We start from the raw sequence: 25,743 nt of genomic DNA on the forward strand, positions 1-25,743 counted from the left end.
AGCGGGCCTCTCATATGAGACGGTTCAGCCAGCCTATAAGGCGAAGAGACTGTCACCATGTTTTCAACACCACTTTAGTGGCCGGGGAGAGAACCTGAGTATTCGGACAGCCATATAAGTATTTGTATAGGGAGTGGTCCCTAGCAGCGATCTCACCTTGGCGTACAATGGTTCGTTCCTTCAGCCATACCACCAGTTATTTAATACTTGTAGGTGTGAGGCTGCATAATACGACTGTATGTCGGTGGCTGCAATGCCCCCACAATAAGTGGAGATAAAGCAGGTGCGAAGCGCCAGTCTGACTGCTCCACCACCCCATAGGAACCCGCTGAGCATGAAATTGATCTGTCTAAACCATATCTATGGAATGGGGTAGGTTTGATTCTGTAGTTGATATGAGAGCCGTGGGTGAGATATCATCTTATAGATTGCCGAACGGCCGTACAGGGTAAGTGGCAAACCCGCCCATGCCTTCAGCTCGGATTTAACCTTGCGAGAATCATATCTATATTACGTGCCCTGGAGACCTCCTATCTGTCTGCTATGTAGACTCCCAGATATTTGATGCCATCTTGTATCTGAGCAAGATCCGCAGCACATCTATAGTCACAGGGAGACCCACGCAGAGGCCATAGTGTTGACTTATTCACATTCATAAAAAGACCCAACGTCTCACCAAATACCCGCATGATTTGAAGGATTCAGGGGCCTGACCTATAAGGGTCTGCCATGAAGAAAAGAACAAAATTTCCATACAGGGTTATTCGTACTGAAATTCCGGGGGACCATTCGAAGCCTTGAATCTGGGCATCCAGAAGAACCCAGGTTACAAGCAGCTGAATGGCCAGGGTGAACAATAATGGAAACAATGGGCAGCCCTGCCTGGTGCCCCGGCCAATTGGGACACACTGCCTGCTATACGCACTGATGCAGTCAGTCCCTGGTACAACATACGTATGTACGATAGGAACTTGGGGCCGAAATTCAGACGTTCCAGGAGAATGAACAAGTCCAACTGACTGAGTTAAATGCTCTGTCGATTTCAGTTAGGAGTAGGGGCTGCTGGGCGGTGAAGGTGAAGTACTCCAATTTTTGAGACCCCAGAGGTGCTAGGGGTAGCACCCTATGACTTCGAGTACTTCCTGATGTGGTATTATAAAAGTCTGCATATCTTGATAATATAACAAAGAACTTGGCAACAGAAGCTGAAATATGAAAAGACATCTTTATTAAACTCAAATGAGTGAGACTACGTCGCACAGAAGCCTTAGCAACTGAATGAGGCAGTCCCCAGAACAGAAACCAGTGTTCGCTTTTATAATGCATATTACGCTCTGGGCAACACCGCCCTTCTCTTGCAGTTGGTCATTCACATATTTTACTTCAAAGAACAAGCAGAGTCATGATTGCAATCTCACATTTCAGTTCAGCCAGCCCGCAATTATTTACCCAGCAAGGCTCAGATCCCACATCAGATATCAACTGACCCCAATAAACATGAGCATCTCCTGTTTTGGGAAACAAGCCATAAAGCAGGAACAGTCAGGTGTGAAAGAGATTAGCCAGAGGCTTGAGTGGGATGAAAGGACTTTATGGCGTGTCAAGCCCTGATACTAATCACAGGTGGCCGGAGGAAGGGGAGCTCGTGAGACCAGTTTGACCTGGGGCAGCAGAGCCAAGCTGCCCAGGTCACGGAAGAGTCATGGAAAGGCAAATGTGCTGTGAGGCCCGTATTTGCTTTATTATAGCCTATGTGAGGGCAATCACAAAATGGCCACCGCTTCCAAAATGGAACCCGCGTAGTGATGCAGAATAACGTGTACACAGTGCATTCATAGCTAGAACGGTATACAAAGCACTTGTACATACCGCATTAACCATTTGCGGTTCGCCAATACCAGGATAGACAGGGGTAGGGCCCTGTCTCCTACGTGGTCCCAAATATCAAAGTACGACAGACCCTCCTTTTGCCCTTACATAGGCAATCACTATACTCATACTGATCTTAGTCCAGGTCTATATTCACCAGATCATCAAGATGTTGCTGATGGAGCAAAATCCTAGTACTTGGACTCTCTCTCTGGACAGGTCTCCTTGAACACGAAGAAGCACAAAGGCCACATATGGCAGGACAAAATAAGGAATACCTCTATCTAGGTGGCATAAGATCACACCCCCAACAATTAGTGATGTTTACTACTAACTAGTGTCGATGCAGAAGCTGTATAGAAGAATTGCTTATGAATTCTGATCTTTTAACCTGCTCATGTTCAGGAAGAGGGTGAAAAGAATGCAAAGAAACAGTAGTGGGAAAAGACATAGGTTGGGCAGAGGGTGCAGAAGTCAATTGAGGAGAGAAAATCAATCCCACCCATAAATGACAACGTCATGTTTAAAAAAACACTAGAAAACACGTTATTAAGAATATATAGACAACGGGAGAAAGTAGCGACCACTATTACAAATGAAATATTTAGTAACATTTTAGGGCTCCTATACATTTTTGTATGTTCAGGTGAAACAGTGGTGACCCTCATCAATGCTCTGAGGTGAAAAGGGGGTATTCTTCCACAGAAAATGGATTTTATTTTGCTCATACTAGACAATGCCAGCAAAACAAACAGTCTTCTAACACCTAGTCTATACAATCACACGGAAACCTCTCGTGAAACCACCTATGCCCAGAGTCCGTTCAAAAAGCCTCTCTGGCAGGCTTCTATTGTCCATCAAATCTTCTTCTGTTGTTTTCTTTTGCATGGGCCTCTTCATTCAAGCCTTTCATGAGAAAAGAAAGTACTGCTCAGTTGGAGTGCCCTCCTGGCAAACACTCACAGCTCACTCGAGGGTCTCAATGTTTCAAGGCAGTGCACCTGTGTCTTTCCTCTGCTGCAGACACTACAAATAATATGCTCTTCATTGGTCATGGGCACAGATCATCTTGTGCAGACCCGGGACCATTCTCAGGATCCAACACTCGTCACTCAGTGTCAGAGGACGCTCAGGCTGCTCTTCCATGGGCACTGGAATGTAGTGCCTTCTGTCAATCTTGGATCCGCCGGTGCACTGCACTTCCATTGGAGCAAAGCGAAAAGAGGGGGGTGTGTGGCCAAAAACTCAGGCCAAGGGGCTCAAGGGACTGCACACTGTCAGAGGTTACCAGCACATGACAGGCGCTCTTTTGCACTGGAATTCTGATTCTGTGGCAAAACCAGCTCCTCCTTCTTTTCTGATGTTGAACGCCTTCTGATGAAGCAAGTGCGATGCTTTAAACAGTTCGTTGTATAACAAGGGGACTGTAAACAGGTGGCCTGCGGTCCTTCAAAGGAGTGGCCACACGCCATGGGACAATTTTGGTCCAGAATACACTGTCTTTCTCAGGAAGCAATACAAATAAAAAGGCAGTAGGCAAAACAGTGCCTCTAAGCTTTTCAATTGGGTTTCCGTGTGAGAGCCTCCATCATCTAAGGGTAGATAACTACACGAGAATTCTATCTAAAATGGATGTCTTCACATATGGTGGCATTGTCTAATAGGGCAAACACATTTTTTTTTCTGAATGATTACATATAAGTGTTTCTAAATTCCTTATCTAGGACATTTCAATAGAGAAATCACATGGTACAGATTATCATAGGCATGTAGAAACCTTTCATATCAGGTGCACTAGGCAATACACAGGCTAATAGTCAGATATGAAAACAAAAGACAAGAACTAGAGGGTCCTGATATTTGCATGATTAGAAACTTCTGATCCCACCGAAAATTAAAGTAGCAGGAACAAAAAGGGTAAAAACCACATTAAAAATAGACATTGAAAATTCGTCATGTTCAAAAGGGTAAACGCAAGATATCTCCTATTGGTATGGAAAACTTGTCTTACTATAATATTGAGTCAGTTAGCCAGTCTATCGCTATCCTGACAGTCAGGCTGGAAAACATTGAAGCAGGCCTAAGGAAAATTCTTGGAAACCAGTCTGGTCATGCAAAAGGGAATTTGTACATAATATGGGGGTTCCTGGTGCATCACTGCAGTCTGGAAGTATGTACCTGAACAATACACCTACAATAATAAATGGGTTGACTGGTGAAAGGAATACGGAAAAGGGAATTGGAACTAGGACACAACTAAAATCCCCAATCACTAAGCATAATGCGACATTGAGCAGGGAAGAAACAAAAGCAATAAAAAATAAAAATCTATAGGAAGGACAAGAATTTACTTGGGTGGTAGTCAGGCATGTGATACTACACCAAGAGTACGGGTGATACACAAAAGGCCAAAGTTACATACATTTTAACTCTACCGCTGGCGACTACACCATATACGGTAATCTTAGCTAATGTTCCAGTTCCTTCTGCAGGGAAAAATGAAAACCTAGTTTCCTTTTAAGAAGCAAAGGCCATATGCTACTTAGGAGACAGGACACCATTACCTAATGTAATATAGAAATTAGGCCACCTTGAGTCACAGATCTATAATTTCATCCTTAGGTCCAATCAAGGATACATAAACGTAGGGCTGCCTGTTCCTTTAAGGGAAGGGCAGTATAACGTGACAGGTGACAGGTGACACACTTTGATCCTGTAGATCTCTTTTAGTTTTCTGTAATACCATTATAGCCAATTTAGACATGCACTGGTAAAGTGCTGCCTCTCATGTTCACAGCATGAAATATCATTAGCTGTGGAATTTAGTAACCAGGACAAGTTCAACCAACTGTTGCGTAGCGATGGGCATCGTCATGACCATCCCCTTCACAACACAGGTAAACTTGTAATAGTATAAAAAGCAGCAACAAAAACAACGAAAACATGCAAAAAATAATAAAAACGCACAAAACGTCAAGCCATCAGATATACTTGCTGTATATCAAGCACAAAAAGCATAGACAAAACAATAGCATATGTAATAAGCGGTGACACACAAACACCATGTCATGTACTTTATGCACTGTAAAACTGCAGCCCAAAACCCAATATTTGGGCCTGTTTAATTTGTCAGGTTTAAAATACTTACCCTCCTTTTTGACAGTAGATCACCAGGCAATGGAAATCTGCTGTCAAACATAACTTTACTGTGTCTCTTCTAACATACAGGACCAGCAAGAACAATTCATGATAGCAATTCGTTCACATTTAGGCATGTAGCCTTAAAAAAACATTTTAGAATCTTTTTGTCTGTCTAAGACTTAATGCAACACTTCGTTTTCTGTTAAAGAAGAGCAACTATAGCAGGCATCATTCTATTTTCTTTTCTTAGAGCACCAATGTATCAGCAAAGCATTTAACATGATGGTTGGACTTTCAAAGAAAACCCCTTTGCTATATTTTCCCTTTGGAATTAAGTTCTTCAGTTTTAGTGATGCTATGGAGAAACCAGAAACCCCACCTTTAGAGGCCCGTGTAGCAAGGTCATTCTGCATTCCACAGAGACAAGGCCCTAATTTAAAAGGTCATAAATGTCAACTCCATTGTTTACGGGAAAGATAGCATCTCAGCAGCGTGACTGAGCCAGCCTCTGCAGCTCTCCCAACCCCCAGCTCTGACACTCTGAATTCGTCAAAGCCAGAAGGCCTTCCTAATTCCTCCTAACTTGCAATAATTCGCTCTATTTTGAAAAATAATTTCTCCTTTTTAGGCGCTAAAAATTATCCCTATTCCCAGATTGTTAAACTACATGTACTGTGAATAATTCACAAAATTTAATAACACACATACCAGTTTTTAGAATAAATGCTTGTTGCAATCCTATGCAATGGTACACATTTCATCAACCTTAAATGAATGAACGTCTCAGTAGGCCCAGCTAAAGTTAGACTGAACTCCAGCAAGTGAGACCGCTTTCTGCCCCAGTCCACTGGCACTGTGAATTGTATTCGCAATGAGTTTTGATATTTTCTTCATCATTTAGTCACTTGCCTTTATTCAAGCTCTGTTGGTCGCTTTCATATTAGCATATGAAACTCAGTGCCTCCCGCCAGGTAATTACAATATTTTCACCCCTACTGCTAGAACCTGCAATCTCATCTTTCCCCTCCTACTTACTCAAACCGATACCACATTCCTTTTTATTCCCTTCGTCAATACAACCTTCCTCACGCTACTCTTCATGTCTTTATTACTCCCCTTCATCATCTCTCTTCCCTCCACGGCATTCTATTTTCCCAATTGTTCCTCTCCTTCCTACGCATTACCTAGTTCCTATAACCGTGATTCTACGTTTCTCCACCCCTCTATCCTTACTGACTTCATCACGTACCTGCTCACAAACATCCTCTTTTTCCTTCATCAAAAAACAATTCTCCATTTCTCTTTCTCTGTGTGGGTGCTAACTTCATTAAGGCCGTTTTTTATTAACATCAAATAGTTGCGGGTTGCGACACCATATTATATTTAATTTCTCCAAGTTTTAAAAAGGTCCTGTTTTTCATAGCGTGTTCAGTAGTATCGTGACGGACACAGCTAAAGTTAGAACCTTCAACCCTGATATTAAAACAAGCCTTTGTACTGGCACATTGACTCATTGAATCATAAGAAGGCACAACCTGTAAATATATATCAAAACCTAAACGTATGCATTTACTGAAGCCTGAGACACTTTAAACAGTACTCTGAATGAAAGAAAATGCAATTGAAACAGTCTTTTTACCCAAATTCGACTTTGATATTTTAAGCATTAAAAAATGAATATCCTACAATTTTCTTGCATAATATGCATTACCAGAATGTCTATTACATAACCCATGAGTCAGGCATTGGAAATAATAACTTATAAAAATGAGCTTGTTTGCGCCTGCGCCAAGGGAAAATTGTACGCGCGAATGCTTGTCATTTTAGTGATGCAACACAACCTAAATCAAATTTTAATGCTAGGAGGTCATAGTATGAGTATTAAGCTTTATAAATATCAAAAAACGATTTTGAAAAGCACTTATTTTTTTAAAATAATTTTTCCCATGATTAATAATTTTCTTTTAAAAAAATCCCAATTATTCGTTTTTGTGATAATTCCATGTATAAAAAACAAGCTGCATCCCTTGCCTATCATTTTGGACACATTAACTCACACGCCTAAGCGCATAAGCCCAATTTGAAACGCGTCACATTTTTGCGCCACTTTCATTTAAAAGGACGGGTCTGCCAAATTTCACCCGTGTTCAACTGGGAAGGTGCTGGCTGAATGAACATTTCTATCAAATATACTGCAGCTGAAAAGTTTGCCTGTGAACATCTAATACAATGCATCTAAGGAAAATGCTGTAAATTTATTTACTTTTGCAAAAATAGATAATTTCGTTTTTGGGGCCTTATTTATATCTATTGCATGTGTTTCTAATTTTATCCTTTAAGCATTTAACGGCAGTTTTGTATATGTGCACAAACGCTCATACTATAAATTGAAGAGCACCATATAGCTATTTTATCACATCACATGGTTCATTTCTGGATTTCTGCTTTAAGTTTCTACTTGATATTAATTAACCAGCAATCTACTTAACAGACCGGAAACATCAGAAGACCCACAAACACATATTGAGCTCATTTCAGACATAAACAGAAAAGGGTTAAACAGACAATACAGCGCGCTTTAGCCATTTTTTATAAATAGCGCCGTCGCAATTTACTTACAGAAGTTGCACTAATGATAAAAAAACCACAGACATTTAAACACACAGTTGACTTACAAATCAATAGGCATGACAGAAAGAAAGAACAGCTCACAGACTATACCTGAAACAAACCATTTGCAAATACTAGTTGTAGGTCATATTTACAAGCAACACTTTTCAATAGTGTTCCAAAAGGCTGCATAAACAGCCCCACAGACAGATGCATGTCCAAGAAGTAGTGAATGCGCTCAATTCACTAGCTTTGCTTAGCAGAACACCACACAAAATCGTTCTGCATATCTTTATTCATGAAACTGCGCAGAACGAAGGATCCTTGTTTTGTATTATGTCATATTTTAATTCCCTGGGGATACAAAATCACCAAGGAAGAAAGATGTCTTTAAATTTAACCTATTTAGATATTTCCTACACTATGGTACCTTTCAAAACAAAGAGCAACACATTTTTCCATGTGAGCTTACAAACAGGCATGCCAAAAATACTGCTGAAAACGCAAGTATTATAATCAAAACCAAATGGAGAAATATCTCCTCATTACCTGCCTACGCAAATTGCAATTCGCATATCCAAACCTATACAAACCAAAAGCTACATTTCCAAATTTGCTAAGATCAGGCATCTTATAGCTCACTAATCTAGCTTGAAACTTCAAGGGTTTATCTCTACCAATAAACTCGCAAATATGCGAGACCCTCGGTTTTGGTAATTGCAATGACCAAATCAGAAACCAAGAAACCAACCCCTCAGCTTTGGTAATTGCGATAACCAAATTAAAGACCCAAAGAACCAAAGGACTGGGAGCGACCCACTTATACTTAATTCTTATTCCTAATAATCAAAAAGGTTATCCAAATTCTAATTGTCAAGTTCTACATGCCCAAACGTCTTTTATAATACTCACGCCAAAAGGGTTCTTTTTCTCACCTTTTGAGTGACATCATGTGGAGGATCAAAATCAGGAAGAGCAGAAATATACCGGACTACATAATCAAAGAATCTCCAGAATCCCTGTGCACAGAGTACCTTCTTGGTAGAATCCCGTTCTGTCCTTCCAGTAGATTTCAGTCTCCTGACGAGATCACTCCCACAGAAAGTCACTTCTCTGATGAGGCCCAGCTGGTGGGCGCCAACTGAAGTACTCCAATTTTTGAGACCCCAGAGGTGCTAGGGGTAGCACCCTATGACTTCTAGTACTTCCTGATGTGGTATTATAAAGTCTGCATATCTTGATAATATAACAAAGAACTTGGCAACAGAAGCTGAAATATGAAAAGACATCTTTATTAAACTCAAATGAGTGAGACTACGTCGCACAGAAGCCTTAGCAACTGAATGAGGCAGTCCCCAGAACAGAAACCAGTGTTCGCTTTTATAATGCATATTACGCTCTGGGCAACACCGCCCTTCTCTTGCAGTTGGTCATTCACATATTTTACTTCAAAGAACAAGCAGAGTCAAGATTGCAATCTCACATTTCAGTTCAGCCAGCCCGCAATTATTTACCCAGCAAGGCTCAGATCCCACATCAGATATCAACTGACCCCAATAAACATGAGCATCTCCTGTTTTGGGAAACAAGCCATAAAGCAGGAACAGTCAGGTGTGAAAGAGATTAGCCAGAGGCTTGAGTGGGATGAAAGGACTTTATGGCGTGTCAAGCCCTGATACTAATCACAGGTGGCCGGAGGAAGGGGAGCTTGTGAGACCAGTTTGACCTGGGGCAGCAGAGCCAAGCTGCCCAGGTCACGGAAGAGTCATGGAAAGGCAAATGTGCTGTGAGGCCCGTATTTGCTTCATTATAGCCTATGTGAGGGCAATCACAAGATGGCCACCGCTTCCAAAATGGAACCCGCGTAGTGATGCAGAATAACGTGTACACAGTGCATTCATAGCTAGAACGGTATACAAAGCACTTGTACATACCGCATTAACCATTTGCGGTTCGCCAATACCAGGATAGACAGGGGTAGGGCCCTGTCTCCTACGTGGTCCCAAATATCAAAGTACGACAAAGGCGATGCATGGCAGCAATTGCATTGTGGGCTCGACGTATGAATTCGAATTCATCTTTTTATTGTTTGATTAATTAAAATCTTTACAATTCCCCATCAATATTTGCATAAAATCACGATAAAATTACAAAAGTATGAAAAGTACTATTACATTACATTAAATACATTTACGATAATTCCTGCTTGCAAAATCCATCTAATCGGTGCTTGCATAGCGCCGAAACCCCAATAATAATGACTTTGATTGATTTTACTGTCTATTTCAGCTGACAAAGGGACGTGGCTTACTGCCCAATTAACTAATATGATGGATAAACTATGTAAAAATGTCTATAATCCGGATTGGACGGCGTCAGCGAGATATAAAAGTTTTCTGACCATTGTCATAAATTTGACACCGCGGCAGGCCAAGATGATGGATGTCCCCTCCAGCCATCTTATTACCGCTTGCCTGCTCGAACGAATTTCCAAGGCATTAAAAATAAGTTTTAAGCACTGTCTCCTTTCAGGCAAGACTGCTGGACAAGCACATAATAAGTGGATTAATGTTCGACGTATGTTGTGTCGTGTGGCGCGTGGTGGTATGAATCCCACCTGGTCCCGGTGGATCAGGTCAGGGAGGTGTGCCAGGAGTCTAGTGGCAAGTGCTTTGGCGAGGAGCTTCGCCTCCACATTTAGAAGGGAGATTGGCTGATATGAGGCATGAAGCTCCGGGGGTCGACCTGGTTTCTGGAACGCAACGATTTCTGCATGTCTCCGGTCTGGGGGCATGCATGCAGGCTTGTACAGCCGCCAGGTAGTGGGACCCTAACTGGGCCATTGGGGCTATATAAAATTCACTGGGGAAACCATTGGTGCCAGGCATCTACCCAGTGCGTAGATCAGTCAGTGCAGCGATCAGTTCCTCCAGTGTCAGGGGGCCTCAAGAGAGCTCCATGCCTTCTCAGAGAGTGCCTTCGGAGGAATGTTGTCAAAGAACTGCTTGAGGCCTCGAAGACCTCATGAGACATGTATAGGGACTGGTAATAGGCCGCAAAGCTATCAGCAAGCGCCATAGGGTGTCACTAGTACATTGTCAGAATCACGAATTCCCGGAAGTGGAGCATTTGCTTGCGCCTGTTGGCATAGCCTGTAGAAGAGTCGCCCGGACTTGTCGCCCCATCGGTACCCCCTACTCTGTGTAGCGAGCTATGCTCTCTGCGCCTCGTCCATCAGCTCACTTTGGTATTGTTGCTGAATCAGGCACAGCTGCCGACGCATTGCAGCCCCATCCCCATCTCGGGTCTGATGCTCCAACATCATAATTTGTGGCTCTAACTGAATGAAGGACTGCCTCCGCAGCTTGTGCTCCACCGCACAGTAACTAATGACCACCCCCGCATTGTGGGCTTCATCACCTCCCACAGGATACAAGCAGAGGGCGTTGATTCCTCATTATGTGATACATATTCTAAAAGCTCTTTGAGGATGTGTGTGTGGTACGCCTGGCTCTGCAGGTACCACACTGAGAGCTGCCATGGAAGTCAGCTCTTGCCTATCAAGAGATGAACTGCCACAGGAGAATGGTCCGATAGACCCCTGGGAAAGATTGTTGCCGTCGGTATCCTGTGCACGAAAGCGCGGGGAATGAATATGTAGTCTATCCTGGAATAGGATGAGTGAGTGTGGGAGAAAAAGGTGTAGCTGGCATCCGTGGGGTTATGTGCCCTCCAAGTGTCAATCCACCCAGCCATGCCAGCCAGGGTCCGCAACTTAGACTCAGGGGATCTCGTGATAATGCTGCCACCTGTCCATGCCCCGGCACATCACGTCGTTTCAATCTCCACCAACCACTGCGAGCCCATCGGGCAGGGCGCCACAGATCCCCACCAAATGATCTAAAAAGCTCTGGCCAAGGGATGTGGGGGAGCGTAGATGCTGCCAAGCACCATGTGTTCCCCAGCAATAATCCTGTGTACAAATATGTATCTGCTGTGTATGTCGGCCCACTTCTGCACCAGCGTAAATGCGACCCTGTGGTGTATCAGGATGGCTACACCCTGGGAACCCTGCGTAAAGCCTGCGTGGAATGTATGTACATACCCATTACGGGTCAGACAGGGTTTTTCTGTGCCAAGCATGTGTGTCTCTTGCAATAGGAGGATGTCTGCGTCCATATGTTTTGCCTGACAGAGCACTGCACCCCGCTTGATCTTGTCCAGCATGTCCCTCGTATTCCAATTCACTATGTATAACTGTCCAGAGGAGTGCGCTAGGTTTCTGCCGCCATCGTGCTATGAGGAATAAATACGCAGTAATGGATAGCACAGGGGAGCGCAATTTCAGGGACATTTTTGACCTACACAGCGCATATGTGTCCTAAAACATAAACATGTCTAACATCCCCACCCCCTCCCATCCCACCCCAATATCTCAAAACAGCTGAAGAATCTATCACGGGACGCACCCCATCCCACCACCAATCAGAAGGCGGAGTACGGTCTCCCCAATGGATCCCCAAAGTTCCCATAATGTCCGAACCCTGTGGGGATCCGGAGCACACCCAAGCAAATGGCCCATATTTGACCTGAATACAACCATATATGTTCTGAGAGAGTCAGCACTACCTTTCCAGCGAGATCAGTCTATAGGACTATGATTTTTTTTTTCTTTTTGGGCAGCATAATCTGCGGGTCATTGTTGTTTTTGAAACGCCATGTGGATCTGGATCTGTGTCTTCTTTTGTCTGTGGGTTTTGGCTGTGAGCGGCTGGACTCTCCCGTCGAAGAGTCTGAATTTCTTTGCAGTGGAGTATGTGGTTTCAGGGTCCTTTGTTCATCCGTCCATGTGAAGATTTCTTCCGGGGTGTGCTGAAGAAGATGGTGCGAGAATTAAAGACTACCCACAGGCGGGCTGGATATAGGAGCATATATGGAATCTTGAGGTCACAAAGACGTGCCTTAACAGCGGTAAAGGACGCTGCTGCTGAACCATTTTTGTATAATCTGGGAAAATCATAATACGATGGGAATTGTAGAACAGATCTGATTTTAGCCTCACCTGCTTCAAAATGACATCTCAGTCATAGAAGTTTAGGATCCGTGCAATCATGGACCTTGGTCTGGCCCCGGGCGGAGGCCGCTGCTGCAAGGCCTTGTGAGCAAGTTCAACCACAAATCACGAGAGAACTCGGACAGCACGAAAGCCCTGCCTGACAATGCTGCTCTCCTAGCTGCCATCACCCAGTCCAGGCAGGTGCTGGAGACCCAAATCACCGCGCAGGCCCTAAACCAAGAATCGGTTCATGGTGCTTTGTTTAGGGCCAGGCCCGGGGCCTTGTCTTTGGACATGTTGCGCAGGAGATTCTTCTGGGTCCAGAGTTTTTGGCCCCCACCATCTCCTCGGGTCCCGTGCACCCTTATACTCGGTCCCCAGGCTGTTGGCTGGGAAGGGCTAAAGCAACAGGCACTACTACTAGGCACTAATGCAGGTTGCGTAGGAGGTTCTTCAGGGCCTAAGGCTGTGGACCCCGGCAGTCCCCCCAGGTCACACGGCATAGCCTACTTGATCTCCAGGGCAGACCACCGTGGTTCCGCCATGTGGGCCAGGAGAGGCTATGGCCCCAGCCACTGCTACACGGCACTATGTCTGGTTATATAGGAGGTTCCTCAGAGCCTAAGATTCCTGCCCCTGGTCATCTCCATGGGTCTCGCAGCGCTCCTCCCTCAAGACCCTGGGCAGGCCACCGAGATTCCAATCCATGGGCCAGAAAGGGTAATGGCCTCAGATGCTGCCGCCATACGCTCCATCGAGGGAGGCCCTCTCCCAGACCCCATGCCGCACTGGGGCCTAGACCAGCCACCTTTGCGACAACGAGCACTCCCCCCTCCCCCTAATGGGTGCCTCACCTCTCTTCTGTGCAGTGATCGCAGGATCGTTGCCTCGTATGTCACTGTCTGGGGCTGCCACAGTGTCTACACACCTCCTCGGATCAGGCGTCGCCGACTACGGCGCCGTGCGGGGATTAGGCCGCAGGCCCCTCCCCAGCAAAACCACAATTGCCAGTTGGCCCTTCGTCACCGGCGGGGGCGCCTCACCACAATGCTGGTCTGGGCACTGCTTGTCCTCAGCCCAGGGCTCAGGAGGCATCTCTGTGTGGCCGCCCACACCCGGCCCTTTCTGGGAGGCGCACACAAGTTTCACCTGGCCCCTGCCGACAGAGCATGCCCAGCTGTGGAGCGTATGGTGTCCTGCGGTTGTTTCTGTGACGCGAAGGCAGCCCCTATGCCTTGGTGTTAGGCAGGCAGGGACTTTCGGATTAACAAAAGGGATTGCAATTAGGAGGATTGTTGAAGGATATTGAAGCAGGGCCACGGGGCTCGCTCAGAGCACGTCCGCCATGATGGGCAGCTTGGCTCTGCCCCCTCCGGCCTGTTCATTTTCAATGATCCGGATTTTAGGAAAAAAATATATGAGTTACCAGAACTCAGTTGAAGGGATCCATATTATCTTCTGAACAGGCAGCGAAAGGGGCCTTGTTATTATAACATAGATCAGATCAGCTGTTTTGTTTTGACAACTATTTTTCCTTCCATGATTGCTGTTGAAATTATTATAATGAACTGCAGCATCAGGTTCACTTAGAGCATGGGTACTCACAAACTTTCTCTCGGGGCCAAATTTACAGTGTGGTTTGTGGCCAAGGGCCACACCAGTGGGGGCGGGGTCAGAGGGGGAGGGGAGGGGCTAAAGCAAAAAAAAATTGTGACCATGAGGTTGAACACAGGTCCCTGCAGCAGACGCCTTCGTCCACTGAGCCACCAGACCCAGCATACACACATCTCTCTCTCTCTCTCTCCCTCTCCCCCTCCCTCCCCCTCCCTCCCCCTCCCTCCCCCCTTCCTCCCCCCCTTCCTCCCCCTCCCTCTCCCTCTCTCCCCCTCCCTCCCTCTCCCTCTCTCCCCTCCCTCTCCCTCCCTCTCTCTCTCCCCTGTCTCTCTCCCCCTGTCTCTCTCCCCCCGTCGTCCTCCCTCTGTCACCCTGCCTCCGCCACCCTCCCTCCGTTTCCCTCCTCCTGTCTCCCTCCTCCCTGTCTCCCTCCTCCCCCTCTGTCGTCCTCCTCCCTCTGTCTCCCTCTGTCTCCCTCTCTGTCTCCCCCTCTGTCTACCTCCCTCTCCCTCCATCTCCCTCCATCTCCCTCCCTCCCTCCGTCTCCCTCCCTCCCTCTGTCTCCCTCCGTCTCCCTCCCTCCCTCTGTCTCCCTCCATCTCCCTCCCTCCGTCTCCCTCCCTCCCTGTCTCCCTCCGTCTCCCTCCCTCTGTCTCCCTCCCTCCGTCCCTCCCTCTCCCTCCTTCCCTCTCCCTCCGTCTCCCTCCCTCTGTCTCCCTCCCTCTCCCTCCTTCCCTCTCCCTCCGTCTCCCTCCCTCTGTCTCCCTCCCTCCCTCTGTCTCCCTCCGTCTCCCTCCCTTCCTCTGTCTCCCTCCATCTCCCTCCCTCCCTCCGTCTCCCTCCCTCCCTGTCTCCCTCCGTCTCCCTCCCTCCGTTCCTCCCTCTCCCTCCTTCCCTCTCCCTCCGTCTCCCTCCCTCTGTCTCCCTCCGTCTCCCTCCCTCCCTCCCTCTCCCTCCTTCCCTCTCCCTCCATCTCCCTCCTTCCCTCTCCCTCCGTCTCCCTCCCTCCCTCCCTCCGTCTCCCTCCCTCCCTCTCCCTCTGTCTCTCTCCGTCTCCCTCCCTCCCTCTGTCTCCCTCCGTCTCCCTCCCTCCGTCTCCCTCCCTCCGTCTCCCTCCCTCCCTCTGTCTCCCTCCCTCTCCCTCCCTCCCTCTGTCTCCCTCCCTCCCTCCGTCTCTCTCCCTCTGTCTCTCTCACTCTGTCTCTCTCCCTGTCTCTCTCCCTCCCTCTATCTCCCTCTGTCTCCCTCCCTCTCCCTCTGTCTCCCTCTCCCTCCCTCTGTCACCCTCCGTCTCCCTCCCTGTCTCCCTCCCTCTCACTCTGTCTCTCTCCCTCTGTCTCCCTCCGTCTCTCTCCGTCTCCCTCCCTCCCTCTGTCTCCCTCCGTCTCCCTCCCTCCCTCTGTCTCCCTCCGTCTCCCTCTCCCTCCCTCCGTCTCCCTCCCTCCATCTCCCTCCCTCCGTCTCCCACCCTCTGTCTCCCTCCCTCCCTCTCTCTGTCTCCCTCCCTCTATCTCTCCCTGTCTCTCTCCCTCCCTCTATCTCCCTCTGTCTCCCTCCCTCTCCCTCTGTCTCTCTCTCCCTCCCTCCCTCTGTCACCCTCCGTCTCCCTCCCTCTGTCTCCCTCCCTCCGTCTCCCTCTCTCTCTGCCTCCCTCTCTGCCTCTCTCGGTCTCCCTTCCTCTCCCTCCGTCTCCCTCCCTCTGTCTCCCTCTCCCTCCCTCCGTCACCCTCTGTCATCTCACCCCGTGTGTGTGTCAGCCCTCAGCCCGGGCTGAGACAGCTTCCCAGCGCGCACACAGCGCACTGAGACAGCTTCCCAGCACTCACACACAGCCCGCACCCGAGTACTTCACAGGTCTTTAAAAGACCATTTACATGTTAATTGAGGTTGTATTTCACCTCTGAGGCCCCTGCATCTCCACTTTGACAATCACTGGAATCCCCCGGCCCCCACAGAGCAGAGTCTCAGAGTACGGGCTGCTAACACTATATTTTTTTAAAACACATGTAGGATGTCTGCAAGGTCCGCGGGCCACCAAGAAAGGCTTGCCGGGCCGCTGGCGGCCTGCGGGCCGTACTATGAGTAACCCTGACTTAGAGTATCTCTCCCCATAGATCATCCAGCATTCCACATTTTTTGAGAGAAAATTATCATTTAAACTGAGGGAAAAAAAATATTCAGAAGGGACCTCCTGACAAGGAAAGTGAACTCATCGATATTGTTATGGGTGAACTATGTGTCTATGTAGGAATATTTATAAAGTGCAACATGTTACTCCAAGGAGTGTCCTGGCGCCTATTGCTGAAGAGTGTCAGCGGAGGTAGGAAGGAACTATGGCCTGGAAAAAAGCCAAGCTTTCAGCTTCTTCTGGAAGACAGGCTTTGGCTTGATGCTTCTAAGGGTCAGCGACATTTTGTTCCAAACAAAATCCTGTTTTGTAAGTAGCCTGGACCTGTGCCGTATAAGGCTTTCTGGGTCACAAGCAGCATCTTAAAACTAATCCTTTTCCTTACTGGCAGCCAATGAAGACTCCTAAGAAGGCTTGACACATGAGCATCACGGGCGAGCCTGAAAATAGTTAGGGCCACTGCATTCTTGACCACCTAAAGCCTGTTCATTAGGTATTTGGGCATGCCTGAGTAAAGACCGTTCCCATAGTCAAGACATGAGATGATCAGGGCTTGAATCACTTGTTGTCTGGCCGCCATGGACAATAGGAACAGGAACTTCCGAAGTAGTCGCAGGAGGGCAAAACGGGTGCCCACAGCCGAGTTTACTTGGGTAGGAAATAGCAATTCACTGTCAAATTTGAAGCCTAAGTTTTTCACCACCTGATTTTTGATAAAACGGGGAGCGTCCGATGGCCAGAAGGACTACACCTATTAAATCCACTACTTCTTTTAAATTTGTTAGTAAAATCCATGGTGACATTCCATTGTGATTTTAATTCCATAGTGATGAGGAGTCTGCAGACAGAGATGTATTTCCAGGAGAATTAATATCTTCTCCACATATCAGCACCTGTGAAGTGCAATCAGTTGACTATCCAAGACATTTATAGGCGTGTCTGAGGCTCCACTGCTCTAGAACTCTTGAGCTCAGAGTTTCCAACTTTCATGCTCTAGTCAACTCAGACCCTAACTTTGGGCCCCTCCTGAGCCAGAGACGTGCAATCTATCTTCACACTCTTCTCACCTTAGGCCACTCAAGCCACCATCCTCGGTGGGAGAACCAATGTGGACCCATGCTCTCTTCTTCCCACTCCCCAGCTTCAGTTAAACAGCAGTTGCACACATATTGATTACTAATCAGCTCTTAAGCAACTCCAAGATCCCAAACTCAATGGTCAGTCAGTGTTGGGACAGGGATGTCCCCTGCATGGTAAATGGACATTTACTCTGCTCTGACTGGCCCGACTGCATATGAAATTGGTATCCTGACCTTTCTTTGTCCCAGCTAACACACTAATGTGGAATGCCTGCTGAGACCTAGTCTTCCTCATGATAATTCTGAGGTCCAGAATCTGTCCTTTTAGTGCAAGGGGTGCACCAAGCACACTCTCTAGTGGAACATTTGACTGGTTGTTGACATAAAGCAGTGGTAGCAGCATGCCATTTTTGTTTTTTAGTTCCTAACAGACATTTCTCTCTAGTTCAGATGGAGTGTGTTGTATGCAGGCCCACACCCATGTGAAGTTGTACTGATATGTGGCACATAGAGCCTTATGCTGACATCCTGTGTGCATATTAAGTGGGTGTGTACAAAGTGTAGATGGCAGCAGGACTTTGTGTTGTTGTAAGTGCATGGTTGCTGAGACCAATTGGATCCATTTTGGATTGCCCCTGTGTTTATAAGGCACAAGGTGGAAGCTCCAGTACAATTTCTGTAAGGGTGGATATGTGTTGTGCGCATTCCTGAACCTGACAGGAGGAGACCCAGACACTGAAATATGGGACAGTAGAGACAGGGCTGCCTTTAGCCATTCTTTGAGGACTTTTTGACAGGGGATTGCTGATTAGTCCTTCCTGCATACTGCCATTTGGTTAATGTTAGACCAATTGAGGTGAGCCAGCAGATTTTGATATTTTGTTATCTGAGGAAGGAATGTTTCTAGGTAGGGCAAGTCCCTTTTTTCTCTCTGTGAGTGATACGTCCAGAAGACTGATGACCAGGGAGGACCTGGCTTGGCAGTTCGGGCTGGACTGTTCCCATGAGGCACAGGGTCAAGACTGATTTGCATATGGCTGGGTTCAAACTGGAATGGCATGGTGAGCAAAAAAACGATGGATTTAGGCCCAGATCTCTGTACTGGGGTGAATGCATGACATTGTTCTGCATTCTGTCCATCAACTGTTGTTTTTGCATTTGTCACCCGAGTAGGACGGGTATGCTCAGACGTGAGTCCCGTGCTCTCCATGCCACTGGAATCAAGCTATCCTGGCTGAAGAGGGGTGAAACCCCGAAACCGGTCCTATGATGCTTGTTTCCAGTCCAGAGAGGACCTGGCTTGGCAGTTCGGGCTGGACTGTTCCCATGTGGCACAGGGTCAAGACTGATTTGCATATGGCCGGGTTCAAACTGGAATGGCATGGTGAGCAAAAAAACGATGGATTTAGGCCCAGATCTCTGTACTGGGGTGAATGTATGACATTGTTCTGCATTTTGTCCATCAACTGTTGTTTTTGCATTAGTCACCCCGAGTGGGACGGGTATGCTCAGACGTGAGTCCCGTGCTCTCCATGCCACTGGAATCAAGCTATCCTGGCTGAAGAGGGGTGAAACCCCGAAACCGGTCCTAGGATGCTTGTTTCCACTCCAGGGAGGACCTGGCTTGGCAGTTCGGGCTTGACTATTCCCATGAGGCACAGGGTCAAGACTGATTTGCATATGGCTGGGTTCAAACTGGAATGGCATGGTGAGCAAAAAAACAATGGATTTAGGCCCAGATCTCTGTACTGGGGTGAATGTATGACATTGTTCTGCATTCTGTCCATCAACTGTTGTTTTTGCATTTGTCACTCTGAGTGGGACGGGTATGCTCAGACGTGAGTCCCGTGCTCTCCATGCCACTGGAATCAAGCTATCCTGGCTGAAGAGGGGTGAAACCCCGAAACCTGTCCTAGGATGCTTGTTTCCAGTCCAGGGAGGACCTGGCTTGGCAGTTCGGCTGGACTGTTCCCATGAGGCACAGGGTCAAGACTGATTTGCATATGGCTGGGTTCAAACTGGAATGGCATGGTGAGCAAAAAAACGATGGATTTAGGCCCAGATCTCTGTACTTGGATGAATGTATGACAGTGTTCTGCATTCTGTCCATCATTTTTTGTTTTTGCACTAGGCACAGAGCTTTCACATTTCATGGTGCTATTGGTTTAAGTGCTCCTATTTGCAGTCTGCATTGTGAGAGCCATCATCTTTCACAAAGACTGTCTCTGAACTACAGCAGGAAAATACAATTTGAAAAGGAACTACCCCAAACCTATTTCTGGACTTAGGACATTTGTTCAACATACCCTCTCTGGAAACTCAGTATAAGGTGGGACCCAATAATCCCACTTGGTTCCAGTTCCAAATTCTTCTTGACTAAGAAAGACATTGCTCTGTAGAATAATCAAAGTGTGCTTTGATCCATAGCTGGTGTTTGTCCTGCAGCCAATCTTCTAAAGGTGAGGGAACATCACATGAGGCCTGCACAGCTTGATGGAGAGCTGTGGGTCTGCCTAGTGCCTCAAAGGGTGCCTGCTCGGATAGAGATGGAGTACGTATGCCCTGAAGGAGGAGAGACGTACTAGGAGGAGAGGCCCTGCCATGTTGCCAGAGTGGACTTGTTAAGGGGACTATAGTCAGAGCCAGCCTGAGATACGATGAGCCTTCCAACTTCCCAAGAATGCTTTTTTGTGACAAAATACATAAAGCATGGTCAAACCTAAGCTACAAGGTGATATCTGGCATCACCACGATGTCATCAGAGGGACCTGTTCTGCCACAACCCTCAACATGCTGCAAGTCGTATAAAGCTTGAAAACACTGCCATAGAGGAAAACTCCCACCCACATGTGGGCCACATCTGCTGAAGATAAATGACTGCTATAGGGGCCTGCCATGTTGTTCCGCATCTTCCATCAAGAACTGAAAGGTGGGACATTGGTCCATGATCCCACATCAACTGGCTGGGGTGCTGACTTTGTGACCATAAATGGTGCACCACAAGTCCCTGCTCTGGACCGCATCTAAGTGAAGTGGTAACACAAGACCAGAATCTAGAAACTAAAAGACTGTATCTTGGACTCAGATAGATAATTCTGATAGTTAGCAAGATTAGCAGTTACCATTGGAAACTTCTATTGATCAAGATATGATACGGACTGACCTATGGGTTATTGAACAGAGTAGTTGCACAAAACAATCCTGAACTCACCCCTGTGCCTGATTCCTGCCTGTGACCATTTCTATTGCTGCTAGAACTCAATATGCTTGTAGTTTGTAAAACATTGTAACAGAATCCCCATTGTTGGTTGTATGATGTTACAACGCATTCCGTTGCAACGCATGCCTTTACCACGCATGAGTTACAACGCCAATGCCATTCCCACGCATAACCTTTACCACGAATATTCCTTTACCACGCATACTTTTACAATGATTTTCGTTGTAAATTCATGAATGGTAAGGGCATACTCTTGGTAAAGGTTATTCCCCCACCCCTAAACCCTTCTTACAAATACTCCTCTCTTGCCCTTAACCCTAAAATCGCACCCCTGCATTTTTTTAATTCTAAAATTTCCCTTACCTCTCTACGTCGTCTCGTCTGTCGTCTCTTCTCTATGATCTCCCGAGTTCACGTTGCACGTCGTAAAGAGGAAACGGAAGTGCCGTTTCCTCTAACGACGCCGATTGCCTCCACATCGCTACTTTAACAGGTGCGTTTTTTTGGGGGGGGAGACCCCCCTAGCCCCCTTCTCGTTTCGCACTCATTTTTTTTTTTTTTTAGGGGGTAGATCCCCCAAGCCCCCTTTTTTAATTGTAACCTTTACCACACATGCCTTTACTACATATCTCATAGTAAAGGTATGTGTGGTAAAGGCTATTCGTGTTAACCACGCATGCGTTGTAATGCATGCGTGGTTAAGGTTATATGTGGAAACGGCCGCGTTGTAGTGGCCGTTTCCCCCTACTGTTATGAGTAGTATTTAATTTGCTGTGCAATGAAACATTTCTATCTGTAATAAGACAAGCACTGGGCTGGACAGTGAGTTATTGAGTCTCTTGTTTGACTGTTTGAATTACAAATCTGTGACTTTCTCACTACCTCCATAAGTAGCCTTTGACTCTTTTCCCTCATTATCCTGATAATCAAGTACAGAAGGGGTGTACTTGGCCCAGTTTGGAGAGGCGTAGTAGTGCAGACACCAGTGGCAACCAACCTCAACCACCATAGTTGTGGTCCAGTGGCCTTTGCTTGACTCCAGAAGGATTCAAGCAAGGGAAAGAGTATGTGAAGTATTGTTAAAGAGTGTGAGCAAGTGGGTGCAGGAACATGAGCAGAAGCACACACAAGCATACATTTTGGGGGGGCAAGGCACAAGTGCAGCCAGCCAGTTCTGAGGGAATCCGAGCTTCTTTGAGGACTCAACAAACCACTGTTAATTATGCCTTGTAAATAAAGACAAGGGAGACCAATGTCTCCTAGAGCTCCAACCCATATCTAGACTTGCTCATCCTGTCTTGGCTTCTGGCCACATCCCTGGCTTGATTGTTCTCCTTCTCATCCCACAGAGACACATTCCTGGGGATGAATATATTCAGGTTCCTCCTCTCTTTGCTGACTGTATAATAAAGGCAGAAAAAATCTTTAACTTAGGCACTGATTACGAATTTGGGTGTTATTCATTACACATAACAAATAACAATAACACAGGGTATGTTATTTATTGTGTGTGATAAATAACACTTATCTCAAGTTTGCAGATTCTTCTGTTTAACGCACCATAAGCTGCATGGTATGGTAAACACTGTACAATTTCCCCAATAACATTTCAGCAGGTTTAACCTGCTGAGATTTAACAACAGCTGTGTTATTTAATGTATCCAAAACTTATCAGATGCGTTAAATACAGCCAAACTCGTAATTCCGACCAGCAATCCCCAAATCAACCTCTGCTCACCCACTGGTAGCTTGGCACTGAGCAGTCAGGTTTAACTTGAAGGCTATATGTATTTGTGCAACACTTCAAACAGTAAAACATTGAAAACCTGCGCAAAAAAATTCCACACCAGGTAAGAAAAATAGAACTTAATGTAATAAATAAAACATGACCAAAATGCCAAAAGGTAGAATCAAAGATATTGATCTGCAGATAGATCCACTCACTCTCAATTAGGCATTACAGCTTATTAAATGTAATAAGGTATCCCCAATGTTATCTTATCAGAGCGGTAGGCCTCACGGGAGTAAAAACCGAATTTGGGAGTTTTTCACTACCAAGACATGTAATATTTAAAAGTACATGTTCTCCCTTTTACTTACATTGCACTCTATCCTATGGGCTACCTAGGGCCTACCTGAGGGGTGACTTTTATGTAATAAAAGGGGAGTTTAAGGTTTGGCAAGAGGTTTTGAATGCCAAGTCGACATGTTAGTGTCACACTGTATTCAGGCTGTAATGGCAGGCCTGGGACGAGTTTTAGAGTCGGAAAAGGGGTTTAAGCACGGGTTGGAATTGACTGGCTCATTCGTAAGCAGGGCCATACTCTGTATGAAACCTGATTATTCATTCAAGAGGTTTGAGTATAGTTATGAGGCACAGCCTTAAGCTAGTTTCTTGTTTTTAAACGACAGGTAAAGGTAAAAGCGGGTGAAGGCTTGTTTTTGCTCCAGTGGTGAATTTAGGCTAAATAACTCTGAGTTTCCCATTCCCACTCCATGTCTTTAATATCTCTAAGAGGCCACTCCTAGACCTGGCGGGAGAGGTTATCATTAGTTTTCATTCCTGGGGTGATGATGTTTATCTGCATCTGGCTGGTTAGTGTGATACATTGGCCTACGTTTCACAAGGTCTTGAGGTTTTGAAGGAAAGCATACTATCCCATCAGCCTCCACCTTAATTGAAAAACAATGGCGGTCTAGATGGTGGGGTTCACTCCTGCTGTAAAACCACGAATTCACATAAGAGTGTATTTAAGTAATTATTTCAGTGATGAAACCTTTGGGTTAAATATGCCTTTGTTTACTATGGTAAAGCATGCTGCTCTAGTTGGCACTTAGGTTAATGCCAGAATTTGTTAACGTGCTACAAGTAGAATTGACTACATATTAAGAGCAATGCTCGCAAAAACCTAGAATGCTTATTTTTGCAGAAAAATCCCCCTGTAAGCGAGTTGCTTAGATGGAGTCGATGACTACAGTGAGGGGATAAGCTACCTTTTAAAAATATGTTTCTTGTTTTTAAAAGTATTCAGGGGTTACTATATTACACCGTTTGCGAACCACACTTGAATTTCAAGCAAGGGGTTTAAAAGGATTTGGCTCGGATCTGAAACCTAAGGGCAACTTCAGTTTTCCTAACTCAGTTGATTTTATTTTGGCTTATTTAGTTATGCGTTATATTTTGATTTCTTTATCTCTTTATATAAATTACATAAAACTACACAACAATAGGAGAGAAAAATAGCAGGGCAAAGAACAGCAGACTGTTTGAAATGAAAACGCATAAAAGTATTTTTCTACTACATAACTTCATGGATATCTAATATGCATAATGACAATACTTTCATGTATACTTTTTGAGCAAAATATAAAAAAATAATGAACAGCAAAAGAAAATGTACAGTTTTTGCTCTACCAACGTTACTCTTCCAAACTGATGCCTATATTTTATATTTAAAAAAAGTTTTTTTGAAAAATAAGCAAATAACAATTTTCTTTCTTGTTTTCAGGCAGTCCGAAGACTCTGTCCCCATCACTGTACTTCGATATCCCTCAGTAAGTTGTGATTTGACTGCAATGTCTGATGTCAGAATCTCTTTCTTTCCATATTTACAGATCTTTTTGGAAATCTGCACACTTTTTACACATTAGTCATAAAGCATTGCATAATATGTGTAAATGTGTGCGTTTATAACGACGTACAAACAACAAGATCTATCCTCAATATAGACATTTGATTTTGACTTCGAAGTATTCTTTATTTTTCTGTGTAAAATAGAACCTTGAGACGGATGTCCACTGCCCTTAATTCTAGAAAAGGGCATTTTAGTGTCTCTTAATGAGTTTATATTTTTTTCACTTGCACACAAATGTGCAGAATTACATAATATCATACTAAAGATGGACAGTCCTACCGAGAAAAGCAACTTGAGCAACTATTGTCCGATTGGATGTGATGATTCTGAAGAGAAAAATGTTGACTTCCCTGTTAAAGTATGGAGGTCTTGCTGATGCATTCCTGGCACATTCTTTGAAAAGTATTGTGGACGGGCGGTCTGTACCTGTGCTGTACTGGGTAACCTTTGGCAGTCATGCTCAAAAGTGCATGTAACAACCCAACACAAATTGATGGCATATGTTGATATAATTTATTTGCCTTTAAAAAGATCTGACGCTATAAAATGATGGAAGCACTTGAATCACCCTCGTGTCAAGATCTTCTGTCCTGCATTGTATGGTACTCCGGTACAAGCCGCCCCAACACATCAACTCCATCATGGCAGTATGCCATTTGTTAGAAATTGGGTTTCTGGTTAACTGTGGTGTGAGCTCTGATCAGGCAATAACCACAATCCTAGTCAGGGTAAGAAACAGGCAATCCCCAAATCAACCTGTGCTCACCCCCTGGTAGCTTGGCACAGAGCAGTCAGGTTTAACTTGAAGGCATGTGTAAAGTATTTATGCAAAACTTCAAACAATAAAACTGCAAAAAGATTCCACACCAGGTTAGAAAAATAGAACTTAATTTAATAAATAAAACAAGATCAAAATTACAAAAATCCAATAAGTAGAACCAGAGATATTGATCTACAGACAGATCTACTCCCTCTCAATTAGGAATTACAGCTTATTAAATGTTATAAGGAATCCCCAATGTTATCATATTAGAGCGGCAGGCCTCACAGAAGTGAAAAATGAATTTGGGAGTTTTTCACTACTAATTCATGTAATACTTAAAAGTACATGTTCTCCCTTTTATTTACACAGCACTGTCCCTGTGGGCTTCCTAGGGCCTACCTAAGGGGTGACTTTTATGTAATAAAAGGGGATTTTAAGGCTTGGCAAGAGGTTTGAAATGCCATGTCGACATGGCAGTGTAACACTGGATTCAGGCTGCAATGGAAGGCCTGGGACATGTTTTAGAGTGCTACTTAAGTGGGTGGCACAATAAGTGCTGCATGCCCACTGCTGCATTTAATTTCCGGACCCTGGGTATATGGTATACTACTCTACAAGCAACTTAAAT

At 45.5% G+C, this 25,743-nt stretch overlaps 1 protein-coding gene across 1 annotated transcript in view; it reads left to right on the forward strand.

Moving 5' to 3' along the window:
• FRMPD1 (FERM and PDZ domain containing 1) overlaps positions 1–25,743 on the forward strand; it is a 923,611-nt gene that overhangs the window by 569,648 nt on the left and 328,220 nt on the right. Inside the window, exon 5 of the mRNA XM_085636581.1 lies at positions 24,227–24,272. Coding sequence (XP_085492707.1) covers positions 24,227–24,272 — 46 coding nt within the window. The remainder of the gene's footprint in view (positions 1–24,226; positions 24,273–25,743) is intronic.

This window comes from Triturus cristatus, chromosome 2_1, assembly GCF_964204655.1.
Source record: "Triturus cristatus chromosome 2_1, aTriCri1.1, whole genome shotgun sequence".
In the NCBI taxonomy this organism is placed as follows: Eukaryota; Metazoa; Chordata; class Amphibia; order Caudata; family Salamandridae; genus Triturus; species Triturus cristatus.